Here is a 16,599-nt window from a genome sequence, read left to right as displayed (position 1 = left end):
CTCAGCCGCAACATGCAACAGTCCGACCACCAAGTCCAGCAACAGCGTCCCAGCGGCTCTGCTTCTAATGGGCATGAAGGGATAACACACACACACCAGAAGCTGGAAAAGAGCTGCTGGGACCAAGACAGGCGATGGCAGGGGCTCTGGCATGGCTGCCATCCAGCTACAAGGGGTTTGAAGACTGCTGAGCAATGGCAGCAAGGCAGTAATTCTGAAGCCTTTTAGAAAAATAAATTTTATTACTCATACAATGGCAATATCTATACATAAAAGGAACTGACAGTACAAAGGCTTCGAACCTATAATACTGTTACTGACTGTGCAGGAAGTTCTAAACTAGTCCACTGGGACAGAGGGCAAGATTTGCTCAGAGACACATAAAAATTGCTAGTTAATGGCCAACCCTAACAACATACGGCTTATCCTCAATTTAATAACAGGCAAGTAGGATGCGCTGAGTGAATTGATTTGCCTGCAGCTACCCCAGGAGTCAGTGGGAGAGGCAGAGCTGCAGCTCCAAAGCAATTCTGAACTGAGAACCGCCTCCAGAGAACACATCAAATTTTAGGAAATGCAATTGAAAGCTTTTCATTTGTTTTAATTACTCCATAAAGTGGGATTTAGGCAAAGGGAACGGCACTGCAACCCGGCAACAGCCAACCAACACCGCTGGCTCCTCATAAACAGGGTGCTCGGCTCCCGGCTGCTGTGCCATGTCCCTGGAGACTGTCGCTGCCCCAGAAACCGAAGGGCCCTTGTGATGGCTGGGTTCGCCCAATAAACTGAACTGCTGCATTAGTTTGGGTGGGGGATTTAACCTCCCTGGACTGCTATTTCTTTACCTGAGAAGCAGAAATAACACACCCTAGAGAAGGGCTATGAGGACAGCGGCTCTCAGGACAGCTGTCACACGCCTTCAGTTTGCCATCTGCATCAGAATGGGTGCAAAAAGAGATGCCTTTTGGTCCACAAGCAGAAGGTCACAATTCTGTAAATTCCCAACCCCACAGAGACTATATCAGGCTTTCCCACAAACTGTACAAACACATACCACCGTCTCCATCAGGCAAAGGCCTGAGGATGCATTCAGCAGAGCTCCACAGTGCAACACAGGCAGCTGCCAGCCCCACCACCTACCTCCAGTCTGGTGCACGCTGGGTGCTGGGTCACCAACAGCAGTGATCCCAGCAGCTCCCAGCTTGCCTCCTTCCAGGGCCAAGAATTCAGATCATTCAACAACCCTTGCTCCCAGCACAGCCCTGCCTCAGTTTTGGGACATGGCATGAGACTTTTGTCTCTACCCTTGAAGCAGCTCATGTAGCTCTAGAGCCATCCATTGTCCCCCTGAGCCCAGTGACATGCAGCATGCCCCTAGCTGGGCAGTGGTTTTGCTGTGGATTGAGGGATTAGGAAAACTGCCCCTCTGCTCTGCCCTGCTCTGCTGAGACCCCCCCACAGCGCTGCGTCCAGCTCGGGGGTCCTCAGCATCAGAAGGACACGGACCTGTTGGAGCGGGCCCGTCGGAGGCCACGGAGCTGGTCAGAGGGCTGGAGCCCCTCTGCTGTGGGGACAGGCTGGGAGAGCTGGGGCTGTGCAGCCTGGGGAGGAGAAGGCTGCGGGGAGACCTTAGAGCAGCTCCCAGTGCCTGGAGGGGCCGACAGGAAAGCTGGGGAGGGGCTTTGGGCAAGGGCAGGGAGTGGTGGGACAGGGGGGAATGGCTTGAAGCTGAGAGAGGGGAGATTTAGGTTGGACATGAGGAAGAAACCCTTCCCCGTGAGGGCGGCGAGGCGCTGGCCCAGGCTGCCCAGAGCAGCTGTGGGTGCCCCATCCCTGGCAGGGCTCAAGGCCAGGCTGGACGGGGCTGGGAGCAGCCTGGGCTGGGGGGAGGGGGCCCTGCCGTTGAACAGGGGGTGGGACTGGCTGGTCTTGAAGGTCCCTTCCAGCCCAAGTCATTCTGTGATTCTATGAACTGGGACCTAGAGAACTGCCTGTGACTGGCAGCAGATCCCTTCACCAGTCTGTTTTCTTTTAGCCTCCAAAACTTTGACTTTCTTATTTAGATGCCAGTATCTTTACAAGATGGAATTCCTCACCTGGCACAGAGCCATGGAAACAAGCATCCACTGCAACTGAGGCAACATTATAAATAAACAGCTTTCCTTTTTCTAGTAGTCACTTATCTCTGTTGGTGCTTATGTAAGAAATCAGGAATTTTATTTCTCTTTAATAAAGTTATCAGCTAAAATCTCCCAAGGCCAAGACAACGAAAGAATTGTTCCTTTTTTCAGCAGTATGCATATATGTACTGTAACTGTTTCAGCTGGGTTGGTGAAAGAACGTAGTAAACACTGTAATGTGACGGTGACAGGAGCCAGTGTATTTACTCAACAGTGTCAGAGAGGCTCGATCAGAATTCAGAGGTGGTTCCCAACCCCACAATTAAAAAAGGAATGAACTAATAACAACAATCATGTAAACCAATCTCTTTGTCTTTAAGTGTTGGAGTAAATTGATAATACCTTGTCGGTAGAAGAAGATTAAGTGGCTAAAAAACGCCAGACCAGAGGGAAATCCATACACGCTAAAGATTACAGTACTGAAATGCACCGTTTGGATCAGAAACTTGGCTCAAGATGATACGTTGCTTCCTCTGCCAGACGAAGAGATAGGCAGCCAACAGCCTAAGAGTTTGCACACCTGAATTTCAGGCACCCTGCCACATCAGCAATACCTGTAACAGGACAGCCCTCTGCAAAAGCAGAGTGCTGCGTGGGAGAAGGACAGCAAAGCAGCCCAGCACTAACCTCGTCACTCTCCTCTACGTCCACGTTGCCATTGGCATCATCATCCATCTGCTTGTGGATGTTGCGGACAGCTTCAAAGCTGAGCTGCTCATCTTCGTCATGGCACAAGGGCTTGTCAATGCGGCAGAATTCTGCTGAGGAAGAAAACACCAACGTTAGGTAGCCTGTACCAAAAATATTGTGAACGTGTTTTCTCACTAAGCTTCTTGTGTTTGAAAAGCGCTCGCTGAGCACTGGAGAAAGCATCCCAGTGCTGTCCTTCACAGCAGGAGTATGTCCAACAGCCAGCGTCCTAAGAAATCCCCAACAGCAAAGGGTAGGTCATGGCCTCAGCAAGGCTGCTCTTCTCCAGGTCAACTTCTCACCATTTCCACCGCCCCGGGCCTCCCAGTGCGCTGAGGGCAGGTTGCACAGCTGGGGCTTTCTCCTACCCATGCCATGCCCACCAGTGCCTGCTGGCAGGGGCAGGAGAGGACTGCAGCTGTTATTTTACCTCCTATTTCACAAGCTTCATTCCTCACTTGGAGATTGTTAGTGTTGGCACAGCATCTAGGCAGGACATTTTGAGAGTAAGAGTAGTATGTTTATACAACACATCCATTTAAAAAGTTAGCTTTCTTCCTGATTATGAAATGGATTTCTGTGCCTAGCTATCACATATTTTTCTGTTTCAAGACTAACACTTTAAATTTTGCTGCACGCCTGAGTACACATTAAGTACCAAATGTGGCCGATCCATCTTCCCACGGCACTGCCACGTGGCAACACGTGACTCACCGTGACGACCGAAGACCAACTGCAGCAGAGCTGTCTCTGTTGGTGCAGAGACAATTGCACACATGCCAGGCACTGAAAATAGCCCCCAAAAGTGAGCTCGTTGTATGACACACACTAAGAAAAACCCTTTTGTTTCACAGAGGTTATACCAGATTCACGTAAGCAGATAATGACTATGAATTATCCAGGGGTGACTGCTCCAAGATCGCTGTGCAACCAGTTTAATAGCTCCTGGCCCAGTTCCCATTAGAAAGGTTTCCTGTTCAAAAAGTTCAGACTGAATCCCTAGGAATTTCAGCAGAAAAGTCCAAATTACGTATGAGCTCAAACGAAACTCTAAGATGATCCTCTCAACGTAAGACAAACTTATTTATAGGAAAAGTAGATGTATTTTCTCCTCCTGCTGCTACTACACACACTGTATCTGCTGCAAATAGCTGGGCATGCACTTACCTTGCTACTTAATGATCATTTGGACTATCCACCTCTCTGACACATCTCCACACAACCAGCAAGTACTTGGATTCACCATCAATACAAAAGACTTTTGAATATTAAATCCAGAGAAGTTTTAAAATATTATTTCATTTATTTTAGCACATACTACACAATCCCTATGGAAAAAAGATTCCCAAGAGGCCTTTGGGCTTCCTCTAATCAGAGGTTCTAACAGAACATATGCCACCTACTACATTTAAAAATGCACCCAGTCATTTTCCTTGTGAAATTGAGGACTCGCACTACCAGACCTGCCTGCCAATAGCCCTGCTTTGGTCCTGCCCCTGGGGAGGAACAAGCCCCGGCACCAGCACAGGCTGCGGACGCCCGGCTGGAAAGCAGCTTGGCAGAGAAGGTGCTGGTGGGCACCAAGTTGACCATGGCCAAGGGTGGTCAAGGGTGTCCAGGGCTGCATGAGGAGGAGCACGGGCAGCAGGTCAAGGGAGGGGCTCCTCCACGGAGAGACCTGGGGCTGTTCAGCCTGGAGAAGAGAGAGCTCAGGGGGATCTCACCCATGTACATTAAGACCCGCAGGCAGGTGCTAAGAGGATGGAGCCAGGCTCTTCCCAGTGGTGCCCAATGCCAGGACCAGAGGCCACGGGCACACACTGGAACATCGTAGGATCCTTCTGACTATTGGGAAAGACTTTTCTCTGCGAGAGTGCCCAAGCCCTGGCAGAGGCTGCCCAGGGAGCGTCCATTCTTTGAGATACTCAAAACCATCTGGACATGGTTCCAGGCAATCAACTCTGGACGGCCCTGCTTGAGCAGGAGGTTAGCACCAGATGGACCCCAGAGATCCCTTCCCACCTCAACAAGTCTGATTCTGTAATTTGAGTCTGTAATAGCACCAATCTCCATATGCCTGTCAGTGTTAAAGAGGCATTTGGACAATGCCCTTAATACCATGCCTTAATCTCCTGAAGTGGTCAGGCAGTTGGACCAGATGATCATTGTAGGTCCCTTCCACCTGAAATAAGTTTATTCTGTTCTAAATGTCAGTAAGCACAGAGCCTTCCACATGGAAGAAACCAGACTGATTCCAGCTGGTGCCATGTACATTTATAGATTTCACTTCTGCACTGGTTAAAATAACCCCACAAAAACAACAAAAACCTCCAACCAAACAAAAACCACCACCACCTCCAAACAACCCCAAACCTCCAGAAAACAAACCAAAAAACCCACACAAACCCAAGCTAAACGAATTACACAAACACAACCCCGCTGTGCTTCATACAGCTGTTCCAGGTGCAGGTTTTGCTCCTGCAAGTAGGTTAATGTTAGAGGAGAACACACTGCCAATCTAGAATGGAAACAAAGAACAAATGCAGTGAACATACACTAAGGGAGCAGACAGAAGCATATATACAAATACAAATATTGTTGTTTTGCCACTGATTTACTAGAATTTAAGTGTCCGTGCGAGCCAGCTTAAATATTTGTGATAACACAGTACAAAAAACCCAAACAAACTACAATACCATATAAACATAAGCCTGTTTTCCTACCTTTACCTGTTGTTTTTCCTTACCTCCTGCCCCCACACTAAACACGACTGAAAACCAGCTTTATAATGTATGCATCCCTAATCAGGAGGCTGAATATAGCACTGGGATTTTAATTTTGAGGAACACAGACCAAGGATGAAGATTTTAATATCTGCAGCAGAATAAAATATGTTCTTTAAAGTCACGTTCTGCTTAAAACAAAGTGACTCAAAAAACACTGAAACGGACGTCAGAGCATTAATCAAATCAGACCAAGCTCTTAATTTTGGCATGCAACAGTACTTCCTGGTGTGTTTTCATATACACAATTCAAGATTCAAGGTCTTAGCTACAGATTTTGCACTAGCATCTTTCAAATACTAAACTAATTTTATATACTGATGCACATTGTCATACACTATAAATTGAAAGGGAGTTTTGTGGGGTTTTGTTTTTTAAGTAAGATACCCTGCTCAGACTACCGAGCTTTTGTGCTATGTTCAGGAGATCCGAACAGCTGATCATCATTTAGTGCTTCAGAGAAAAAAAGAGAGCTCCTTCAAGGCGCTTGAAGGACCCAAGAAAATTCCCCTGTAAACAACTGCACCTTATGCATGCATGCTAAAAATTGCCATCATTAAATATTCAAATCCATTAATGCTTTGCTAATAACAATGATTAAGTGTGGATAACTGTCATTGCGCCACACACACCCGCCCTGCGCCCTGCTGCCCCAAGGCCGGGAGTCTAGAGCACTTATTACTTCCCCTAGGAAAGAGCAAAAGCCCTTGAAACTACAAACCAAAAAACCTGAAAAACCCTAAAATTCCATGGCTAGTCTATCCTTTAAAGCTTTTTAAGAAGAACATACTTCTAATCTCCACCACTGCGGTAAAAATTGGTAGATAAGCCCTTAAACCCTCTGACAGCAAGCAGCTCTTCTGGTGCAACCCTCCAACTTCCTGGCATGACTTCACTGCACGCACCCTGATCATGCACAATGTGGATCAGAATGGGTTTTGTTCATACCTAAAAATCTCTCTTCTTCAAACCTGGTGAGCAAACCATCCCAGTGGGTTCTTCAACTCCGGCCCCGTGGCTCAGTGCCACTGCAGGCAGAGCTGCCGGCAGCCCACACCAATGCCAGCACACATCCCCAGTGCCCGCAGCCTCAGCGCTGCTCTAGAGCAGCACAGAAAGCCTCGCCACCAATACATGCAGAGCGTCAGCCACACCACCTCTCCAAAGTGGCCTTTGGTAACCCTCAGACAAACCGCATTTCTCAAGGGGAAGCAGCCGTTTTTGTTACAAAAGCAGGTTTTTAAAAATGGGCTTTCTGACATGAAACCCCACTCACCCTTTAGGGACATGCAGACGAATTGATCTCACAACTGAACGCTGGGAGAAGACATGCTGTACAATCTACCGCTGCAAAATAGCACCGACGAGAAATCAGGCAGCAGGGATGCACACGTGTGCATCAGGGAGCATGGGCCATGTAGGCAACATCACCATGACAGCTCTTGACTGGCTTCGTCCCAACATTAGCTATGGCTGTTGATGCTTTCGACATCAATCTCACCAGAAGAAACTCCCCCTTGCATACATCTGGCTGAGCAGAAGCCCACATTAATGAGTAAGACTCACCCACGCTTCGCTCACCAAGTTGATGTGAGGTGTACCTGCCATGGCCAGAACAGCCCCAAACCATGCTCAGCACCTTTGGGATACAACACACCCCTCCAGCACCCCGCTCTTCCATCCACCCCATATCTGGCCACTTGGGGGGTTGGGTTTTCTTTAGTGACTTTTTTCTAGGACATTCTGATCAATGACAAAATATTTTCGTATCAGAGCACTTCTGCAAGTTACAAGTTTTGACAGGCCTGGGACCAGCATAATTTGGCCTGAATTTATAGGTTTAGTTTCATCATTGGCAAGGAGTTATTATTCAGCACAATCCCCTTCTTCTACCTTCTTTAGTTATGGAAAAAATCCCAGGAGAAAATGTAAAATAGTTTAGCTTCAAAAAAGCCAGACCCAGCATGCCTCCCTGCAGCAGGGCATGCTAAGAGGCCACGTGCTGCTTTATTTCAAATGCAAAGATTCAACAAGCTCCACCAAATTACTTTATATTAAAAGCCATTTTTCTCTCTGGTCCAAATTACCTCGCGCCCTATTGCTTGCTGTCTGTTTATCCTTTGCTGTCTTCAGTTATAAAAAATGTAAAATTACCTAGAACTTAATAAATCAGATTCTTTCAAGTTTTCCTATGATAGCACCACACATAAAGCATCTGTAAAAAACAGAAAAAAATTAAGAAAAGGTCATAAAAGGAGTGATTCCTCCCTCCACTGGCGCATCGCTGTGCCCCAGTTGCTGGGCACAGAGTTGCATCCCCATGCTGGCTCCCAGGACCCAAGCACAGCTTAAGCAGACCCTCTCAGGTCCAGCACAGCAAATACTGTGCTTGGGCCACTAGCCAGAAGGCTCTGTCTAAAGTTTTGGGTTTCTGCATTCATTAGCTGAAGAAGAAGAAATAAGCACTGAAACATGCTGCTCCTGCTGACAGATAGAGAAGGATGACTCGGACAATGGGGGAGGCTACTTGAGCGCTCCTGAAGAGGGAGGGCTGGTGTCCTGCTGCTTCACAAACCTCAGGAAGTTTATTCTGCGCTAACTCATGGTTGTCCGTGTTGCCGAGAGAATCCACCAACCCTATAAACTGGTGACCCAAACCAGTGAGCAAGCTGAGAAAGCTCTCCCTTTCCCAGCAGGGCTGTCCTCCACAGTTACTCATTGCCAGTCACCATAGGAAGCTGGTGGAGATCGGGGACACCTGGACTCACGGAGCCTGTGGTTGGACCTGGGAAAAACATCCGGTACAGCAACACACAGCAACCGAAGCAGCAGCCAGGGACAACACCATGGTGTGAGAAACGATGGCAGTTCAGGAGGTGAAGTCAGCACTTCCCTGCTCGGGTGTGCCAGGAAGCCTCTATTATTCCATTACACCTTCCGGGGCAGCAAGAGGTGTAGGACTGAGTAACGGCACTGCATGGCCACAACATCGCCCGACTACTTCACAGCAAACTGGGCGAAGCAATCTTTCATCTGCATAATTTTTGTTGATTTTAATTGGCCAGGGAGAGGAACATGGCAGGACTATTTTAAATATTATTGGATGCCCTAACATTGTTTTGCACACATCTGGTTTTCCTCTCCTACCCTGCAAGAATTTTCTTCATAGTTATTGCAAAATGAGCTCAGAACTTTGGGCCGGGCCTTTTCTGCGATGATTTGTCATGCTGATCTCACTGACAGAGCGCAAGAACACAGGATGGTCATTGTAATTATACCGCCTTTGGACTTGACTTCAGAAGGAAAAATCAGGCTAAAAGATATCTCCCAAAATATTACATGATCATCTCATTCTGAGCCTGTGCTTATTATTATAGCAATGGTTGTAGCAACACTCCAGCAAACTTCAAATTATAGGAAGGGAAAGTCATGTTATTATAAAACAAGAGTGGTTTCGTTCATATTAACACCCTCATAATCACCTAACTCGAGCCCCAAACTATGTCTGTCCATGCAGCCCGTCCAGCCTCCAGGTAAGAAAACACATGTATTGAAGTGATCTCGCCCAGATTTCTTGCAGCCACAAGGAGAACCCCTAGGTATTCTAACACAAATGCTACAAATGAAGCACGACTGTGAAAGTGGCAGAAAGCAATGAAGCAATGGTGGCAAGAACTGACGTGTTGATAACCAAGCAGGCAATCAACAGCAATCAAGCTAGTAAACAGAGAGGAATTTTCTGTTTGCTTCAAGGCCAGAAAAAGCCTGAATAAGGGCACAAGTGATTTAATCAGCAGAAAACTCTGAACCGATAACAGAATGGTCATGAGGTTTCACCAGACAGCGGAGCCATTCCCCTTTGTTATCTCAACGGGAAGACAGACTGCAGCTGCAAAAATACCCAAAATGAAGCAACAAAGACCAGGGCCAGCAACCTTGCCTAAGATTTTTAGAAGATTAAAGCAAAAAGATCATACCCTAACAACCCTGGTCTCCCAGCAGGAGACAAAAAAGACCTATCCAAAAGCCAGATCATGACCTAAGTTCCTCTTGACAGGCTGATAATGTAATGAGGGCTTAACAGCCAGGATGCCTTGCCCTCCCCGCCACAATGATGCTCCATGTCAGGCCATTCCAGATACAAGGTGTGGCACCTCCAGTGAGTGAAGGCCTTGAAATGAGTGTGAAATTGGTTTTAAATAATATCTCCCTCTTCTGTAAAGCCTAGAGATTTTTGCTACAGCAGTTTCTACAAAAAGATACTTGCTGTCTGGTCCTCATCACATGTCTTGGTTGCCCTTAGGTGGCAGACCACGCCGGAATTTAGGGGTGTAGACCTCTGGAGCTGACACCATCATCTCCACTCGACCCTCCCACCCCACCTCTCCGAGTTATCAGGATTCTTTTGTCTCTTCATCCTGCTGCTTTGTGCCTCCAGCCCTGTTCTTTATCTCTCCATTATCATCTGGTAATAGCTACCATCTGTCCTTCCTTTCAGAACCAGAAGTCCCTTTTCAGGACACCCCATGGGAGGGACAGACGGAGATGATGGCCTGCTAGCCTTGGCACTATCTCACATGCCATCTTTACATCCCTGCTCCTGCCATTGTTCTGCACTCCCACCCACCCACCATCACCCCTCAGGGCTCCCTCTCTCCCACTTAAGGTATTCTGCAATCTCCCATGCAATCTCCTACAAGCAGACTGCTCCGGGGCCCTGCTGCCAGCCCACGGGGTGCAACCACCTAGATTATCAACAGAGGCTTGGGCCTAAATGCTAGAGCAGAATAGGCAGAGCTGAAGTGATGTCCACCATGGAAAGCACTTTGGGTTGGGTTTATGAACAGATTAGAATGACCATGTCTTATGAAACATCTTAGGAGAAATGACACTTTCCAGTTCTACCCCTTCTGCTGCAACTACCCTGTCAGCCCCAGCCTGCTCCAAAAAGACAAAAGAGGCAGTGACACAAAGTGGAATACAGAGAATCCAGCTTAAACATCAGAAAAGACCTACCCTAAAAGATGTCAAGACTGGCACAGGCTGCCCAGAGAGGGTGTGGAGTCTCTCCATCCATGGAGACAGTCAAAATTCAACTGGACATGGCTCTGGACAACCTGCTCCAGGTGACTCTGCTTGAGCAGGGCTGGAGAGGACTATCTCCAGAGATCCCTGCCAGCCTCAGTGACTGTAACATTATTTTGTTCCAGACCTTTGGTTTCTCATAGGAGTTTCTCTCTAATGAGAAATCTGTTTGTTTAAAGTTCTCAATTTTCTTCTGCAAGGTGGTATTACCATTATCATTTATTATCATTATTATTACAGTCCTCTCTGCTGAGACCCCCCCTGCAGCGCTGCGTCCAGCTCAGGGGTCCTCAGCATCAGAAGGACACGGACCTGTTGGAGCGGGCCCAGAGGAGGCCACGGAGCTGGTCAGAGGGCTGGAGCCCCTCTGCTGTGGGGACAGGCTGGGAGAGCTGGGGCTGTGCAGCCTGGGGAGGAGAAGGCTGCGGGGAGACCTTAGAGCAGCTGCCAGTGCCTGGAGGGGCCGACAGGAAAGCTGGGGAGGGGCTTTGGGCAAGGGCAGGGAGTGGTGGGACAGGGGGGAATGGCTTGAAGCTGAGAGAGGGGAGATTTAGGTTGGACATGAGGAAGAAACCCTTCCCCGTGAGGGCGGCGAGGCGCTGGCCCAGGCTGCCCAGAGCAGCTGTGGGTGCCCCATCCCTGGCAGGGCTCAAGGCCAGGCTGGACGGGGCTGGGAGCAGCCTGGGCTGGGGGGAGGGGGCCCTGCCCGGGGCAGGGGGTGGGACTGGCTGGTCTTTAGCGTCCCTTCCAGCCCAAACTGCTCTATGATTCTATGAACTAAGGAGATGATTGTTGTGGTTTAACCCCAGCCAGCAACCAGGCTCTACGCAGCCACTTGCTCAGTCCCCCTCATTCAGAGACTTGGGGAAGAGAATTGGAAAGGAATGTAAAAGTCAAGGGCTGAGATAAGAACAGTGTAACAGGTAAAGCAAAAGCTGTGCAGGCAAGCACAGCAAAGGAGGGGATCATACCCCGCTTCCCATGGGCAGGCAGGGGCTCAGCCATCCCCAGGGCAGCAGGGCTCCATCACACGTAACGGTTACTCGGGAAGGCAAATGCTATAATGCCGAATGTGCCCCCCTTCCTCCAGTTTATACACTCGGCATGACGTTATATGGTATGGAATACCCCTTTGGATGGTTTGGGTCACCTGTCCCAAACCCCCTGGGTTGGGGGGTGGGGAGGCTGGGCTAGATGGTCTTTAAGGGTCCCTTCCAACCCAAATCATTCTCTGTAACTTTAATAATGCTGTAAAGCTGTGCCAATGCCATTGCAGCTGACTGCCTCAAGTAACACTGAGTTTTATAGAAAGAACAGACATCAGGATAGGATTAGATATCAGTTTAATTCTAAGAATTGTTATTTACGTAGCTCCACTGGCATGGCAGAAAAAAGAAAATTCTTATATTTGGGGAAAAAGATTGGTTTTTACTACTGTAAACAAGGATTCCATTTAACTTCCTTGCTCAGGGTTCCTCCCCTAAACGTTGTTGGTTTGTTGGTTTTTTGTTTTTTTTTTTCAATTAAAAAAATGCCAAGCAGAAATTCATAAATTTTAACGAAGACATTAAATGGTTTTGTAAGGACTGTATCCAGAGATTATCATTCCCCCTGGAGGGGTATGGAAAATGAAAGGGAACAGGAGATACTTTGCAAGGCCACAGAGCAGCAGCATGGGGAGCAAGGCAAAAAAATGGCAGAATATTCATAGTTTTCCAGCTCTAATTACCAAACAATAGAGCCTGGCAAAGTTGCAAGAGTATACAGCCATCTCCACTGTCATAAAAGTACTCAAAGTATTTTTATACTACAAATTTACACTGTACAGCTGGATATTATTTACTAGAGAATGTTAGGCACTATGCCATGTTTAATGCATAATACTAATTCACAAATGCATGTGAAAATGCACATGTAACTTTTTGAAATTTTTTTTAAAGGTGAATTTGTTGAACAGTATTGGGATTTTAACGCATGCCTGTTTCCCCTATTTCATTTGAACTAGTTCCTTGGCAGCAGAATTCCTTCCCTGGGAGGTGCAGAGGAAGGGCACAAAGCCTTGCTCTGGAAGGCAGAAACGTGTGACTCTTGTGTGATGTGTCTTGATCTGACAGCTCACTGGTATTTGAAAGCACAGACCTCATCCATCTTTCCACCTCCTTTAGAGCCTAGGAACTCCAACTCCAGCTAGTTATTTTCATAGGGGTTTCGGCAGGTGGAAGATGACAGCCAAAGGGAGTTTCCTCACAAGCAGCCAAAAAGCATTCAGGCAGGCATCTCGCTCACCACCGCTAAATTATTCATGTCCTCTTGCTGTTGCATTACCGCCTCCTCTGAAACAGTGGGGTCTGCAGCAATCAGTTTATTACAAGTTCACTGAAGTAATCCAGTTTTCCACTTCACACAAAACCCTGCAAACTGCTTCTGTGGCACAGATCCCCAGTTCCCCAAGTAACCTTGCCCATGAGTCTTACTAGAAAACCTTCAGCTACTAAGTATTAGCAGGAGTTCAAAGACACACTTTTTTCCTTTAATGAAACAGTTTGCTTGATGCAAAAAAAGCCCCGTACCTAATGCAAATAAAACAAAACAAAAAAAACCCTAAACTAGAAAAAATGGAAATACAACCAGAGATCAGACAACTGTACCCCTAATATACTTTTAAGGAAAGTAACAATGCCCTCAGGTGTCTCTGCTGGAAGGTCCAACTAAGAATGTGCACACACCATCTAATACAGCGTTCAGAGAAACAGGCCATGCAGAATTCACAGGGCCAAATCTGCCTCCCCTGTTCTGGAAAATCCCCTGATCTCTCAGGATCAACACGACAAAACTCAGTGAGGTGAAACAGATGCAGGAGAAAGCTCTCAGTGATTCATCAAGACTCAGACACTCAACCACTTGACATTACCACCATCAGCCGAAGCCACGTACAGGAAGCAATTAAGCTGCAAAGTGACACTGCTGTACAGCTATTAGCTCTTATTAAATTAAAAATTCAAAATTTCTTCCAGAAATGGGCTTCTCTTGTTGGCACAAGCTCAGTTTATTTACTACAATTAATTCCCTCATTACTAATTGCAATCAGCCTTCTTCATCTTCTCCATGAAACAATTTACTGATTAAATATCAGTGAAGCTTCATCCCATTTCTTCCAAACATTCTCATTCTTCCCTGCAACCAGCAGCAGAGCCCTCTTTAAACCCTTGCTTCCACGCACTCCCCTCCACCACAAATCTTTGTTGTTCCACTCTTCCTCTGCAAATGCTTTGCTCTTTCCAGCTGATTAAAAACTGCACACACACCCCAACACAACAAGCTTCTTTCCCCCAGTCAGGGTGGGAAGCAGACACCCCCAAGCCCATCGCACACCCCGGGTCTCTATCAGCCTGTCCTAGCAGTGCCCATGCCCCCTCCTGCCCATGCTGTCTCAGCACAGGGTCTAACCTATTTATGAGAAATCATCACATCTCCTGCCCCCGCCACCCCCCTGGGTATGATTCTGTGCTCCCAAACCTCCCCAGAGCAGACCTCAGCGTCTTCGCTTGGGTGCTCTGGCCTCAAAGTGCCAATTTCATGTATTTCCTTCCTGATAAATGTTTTGGTTTGCTTTCTTCACATCTGAGGACTCTGTAATATTTCTCTTGGGCTGTCTAAATAAGATAGGAAAAGTTGTTTTAGTACCACCCTTGTAAGGCAAAGCGGTTTTGCCCTGAGTCAGCTAGCAAATACCATGTCAAGTCCTTCTGCAAGATGAGCAGCAAAAGCCGAAATATCCCATGGGCAGGTAATGAGCTTAAATAACTAGAGACTGAGTTACTTCATAATAATAAACTAAGTAATCTAACTGCTCACATATCCTCCCTCTTTTGTGCTGAACAAAATTAAGTAATGAAAACTAATAAACAGTGAAGGCCACTCCAATCTGACCTCAAGGACATCCTTCCCTCAGTACAACTGTCCCTTCACAGCTGATGTTCTTTAGAAGCAACTTCAGCGGAGACCAGTAAAGTTTCACTGACTAATTTAAATCTTCTAGTATTTTGAATAATTTGAAAACTGCAATAATTCAGCTAACTGTAGATACAGATCTGATACCTACTGGCATTGCAAATACCAACAGCAGAAAACACTAGTCACTGGCAAAATAAAAACCTCTCCTTCCTCCGTCTTTGTAAAACTCTTGGCTGTGTGGCTTCAGGGGGCTCCCAGAGTACCAGCATCTGCCAAGAACAGCAGCAATTTTTCTTTATGCTCCACTGATGCGATAATTTCCGCAAGCAACCTCTACCCATATTCCTGAAGAAATAAAGTGCAAACAATTATTCCCCCAAGAGCAAACCCTCCGAGGAAGGAAAGCTCGCTCGCCAGACCTGTGGGCACTTTGCTAAGATAAGAGTAACGGGCCGTGCCAGTGGAGGGCAGCGGGTGCGTGAGAGGGTCGCTCTGCAGGGCAATGCTCCCAGAGCGGTACTGCCTGACCCTGCTCCCAGTTGGGAACTGGGAATCTCAGGAGTCCAGCACAGGCTCAGGCACAAGCCCTGACTGGGAAACATCACTTCCCATGTATTCACCAGGAACATCAGTCTCTGAAAGACAGCATTGCTTCCAGCTCTTCCCCTCCACACCCCAAACACCCACACTCCAGCCCCTGCCACAAGCAAGTAATAAATCTCTTCGCCAGGAAGGATCTTAAACCCTCACAGATAGAACAAGCCAGCTCTTAACTTCCCATCCCATTCATCACCTTGGACAACTTCGCTCCCAGCTCCTGCAGCCCTGCTCCACTTGCTTTGTAGTCCCTTCCATTCACATAAGGTCATGTTTTGGGGAATGATATGCACAACCCTACTACGCCTACCGCAGGCACAGTGCCCAGGCGCAGCAGGCTGCAGCTGGAGCGCTGTGCAGGCGGCCCGCAGTCCCTGCACCCAAGGGGATCCAGGTCCTGTTCTCCAGGACCCAGGATCAACAACACTGCAGCTCTATAAAGAGGCAAAGAGATCATGACACGGCCAAAACCAGCCTTATGGATAATCTAAAAGACAAGTCGGTGAGGGGTGGGAAGACATCAACATCGGTCTGAAAACCTGTACCAGACATGACTCAGCTGCTCCAGTCAGCCACAGCCCACAGTACACAGCTTTGAATGCTGGCTGCTGCACATGGTGATGCAAAACTAATAATTATTATTATTTTTTAAGTGAAAGAGAAATTGCTAGAAGTCAGGAAACCACATAATGGATGAGTGAGTCATTCCTGCCTGAAAAATTTGAGACGCCAAAGAAATCAAAGAAAAACCTACGATATTTCTGCCTTCCCATCTCATCATCTTTGACCCCCACAAGCCATTATTGCAGCAGCACTCGCCCAAAGCCAGGGATTTCCAGTCCCTGGCTCTTGGTGCTCCAGTATGTGATATATGCTGCAAAAAATACTGGGAGCAAGAAGAGCTAAAGATACATAATTTCATATTGCAAAAGAAGCAAAAATTTTGGTAGCTGTCACAAGGTCGCAGAGAAATATTTAATTCCCCTCTTGCGCTCAGAGGGTATTTATTTAATAAATGCCTAACACCTAATACAAACAATGCTAATTTTATTATTCAGGCAAGACCAGAATACAACGGTATCTACCCCAAGGCTAGTCAAAGTTACCACCAAAGCAATGCGTTATACAAGAAAGATGTCAATTAAAATTACAGAATCCTAGAATGACAAAACCACAGTCATGGAATAGCGCATAGGTAACAAGGGACCTCCAGAGCTCATCCAGGTTCAACTACCAAAGCAGGTCTAAATCAGGTCAGGTTGCTCGGGATGGAGACCCCACCACCTCTCTGGGCCCTTTCAGTGTTTGGC

The 16,599-nt window shown here is 47.3% G+C and overlaps 1 protein-coding gene across 9 annotated transcripts in view; it reads right to left on the bottom strand.

The window, feature by feature from the left end:
- STIM1 (stromal interaction molecule 1) overlaps positions 1-16,599 on the bottom strand; it is a 106,558-nt gene that overhangs the window by 60,917 nt on the left and 29,042 nt on the right. For 7 of the 9 annotated variants that reach the window (XM_055703182.1, XM_055703184.1, XM_055703183.1 and 4 more), the window contains one exon: positions 2,808-2,941. In XM_055703182.1, coding sequence (XP_055559157.1) covers positions 2,808-2,941 — 134 coding nt within the window. The remainder of the gene's footprint in view (positions 1-2,807; positions 2,942-16,599) is intronic. The other 2 variants (XM_055703185.1, XM_055703187.1) reach the window with 1 other exon arrangement.

The sequence above is a fragment of the Falco cherrug genome, chromosome 2 (assembly GCF_023634085.1).
Source record: "Falco cherrug isolate bFalChe1 chromosome 2, bFalChe1.pri, whole genome shotgun sequence".
In the NCBI taxonomy this organism is placed as follows: Eukaryota; Metazoa; Chordata; class Aves; order Falconiformes; family Falconidae; genus Falco; species Falco cherrug.
The sequence above is the reverse complement of the archived record's forward strand: the minus strand, read 5'-3'. Positions and strand labels throughout refer to the sequence as shown.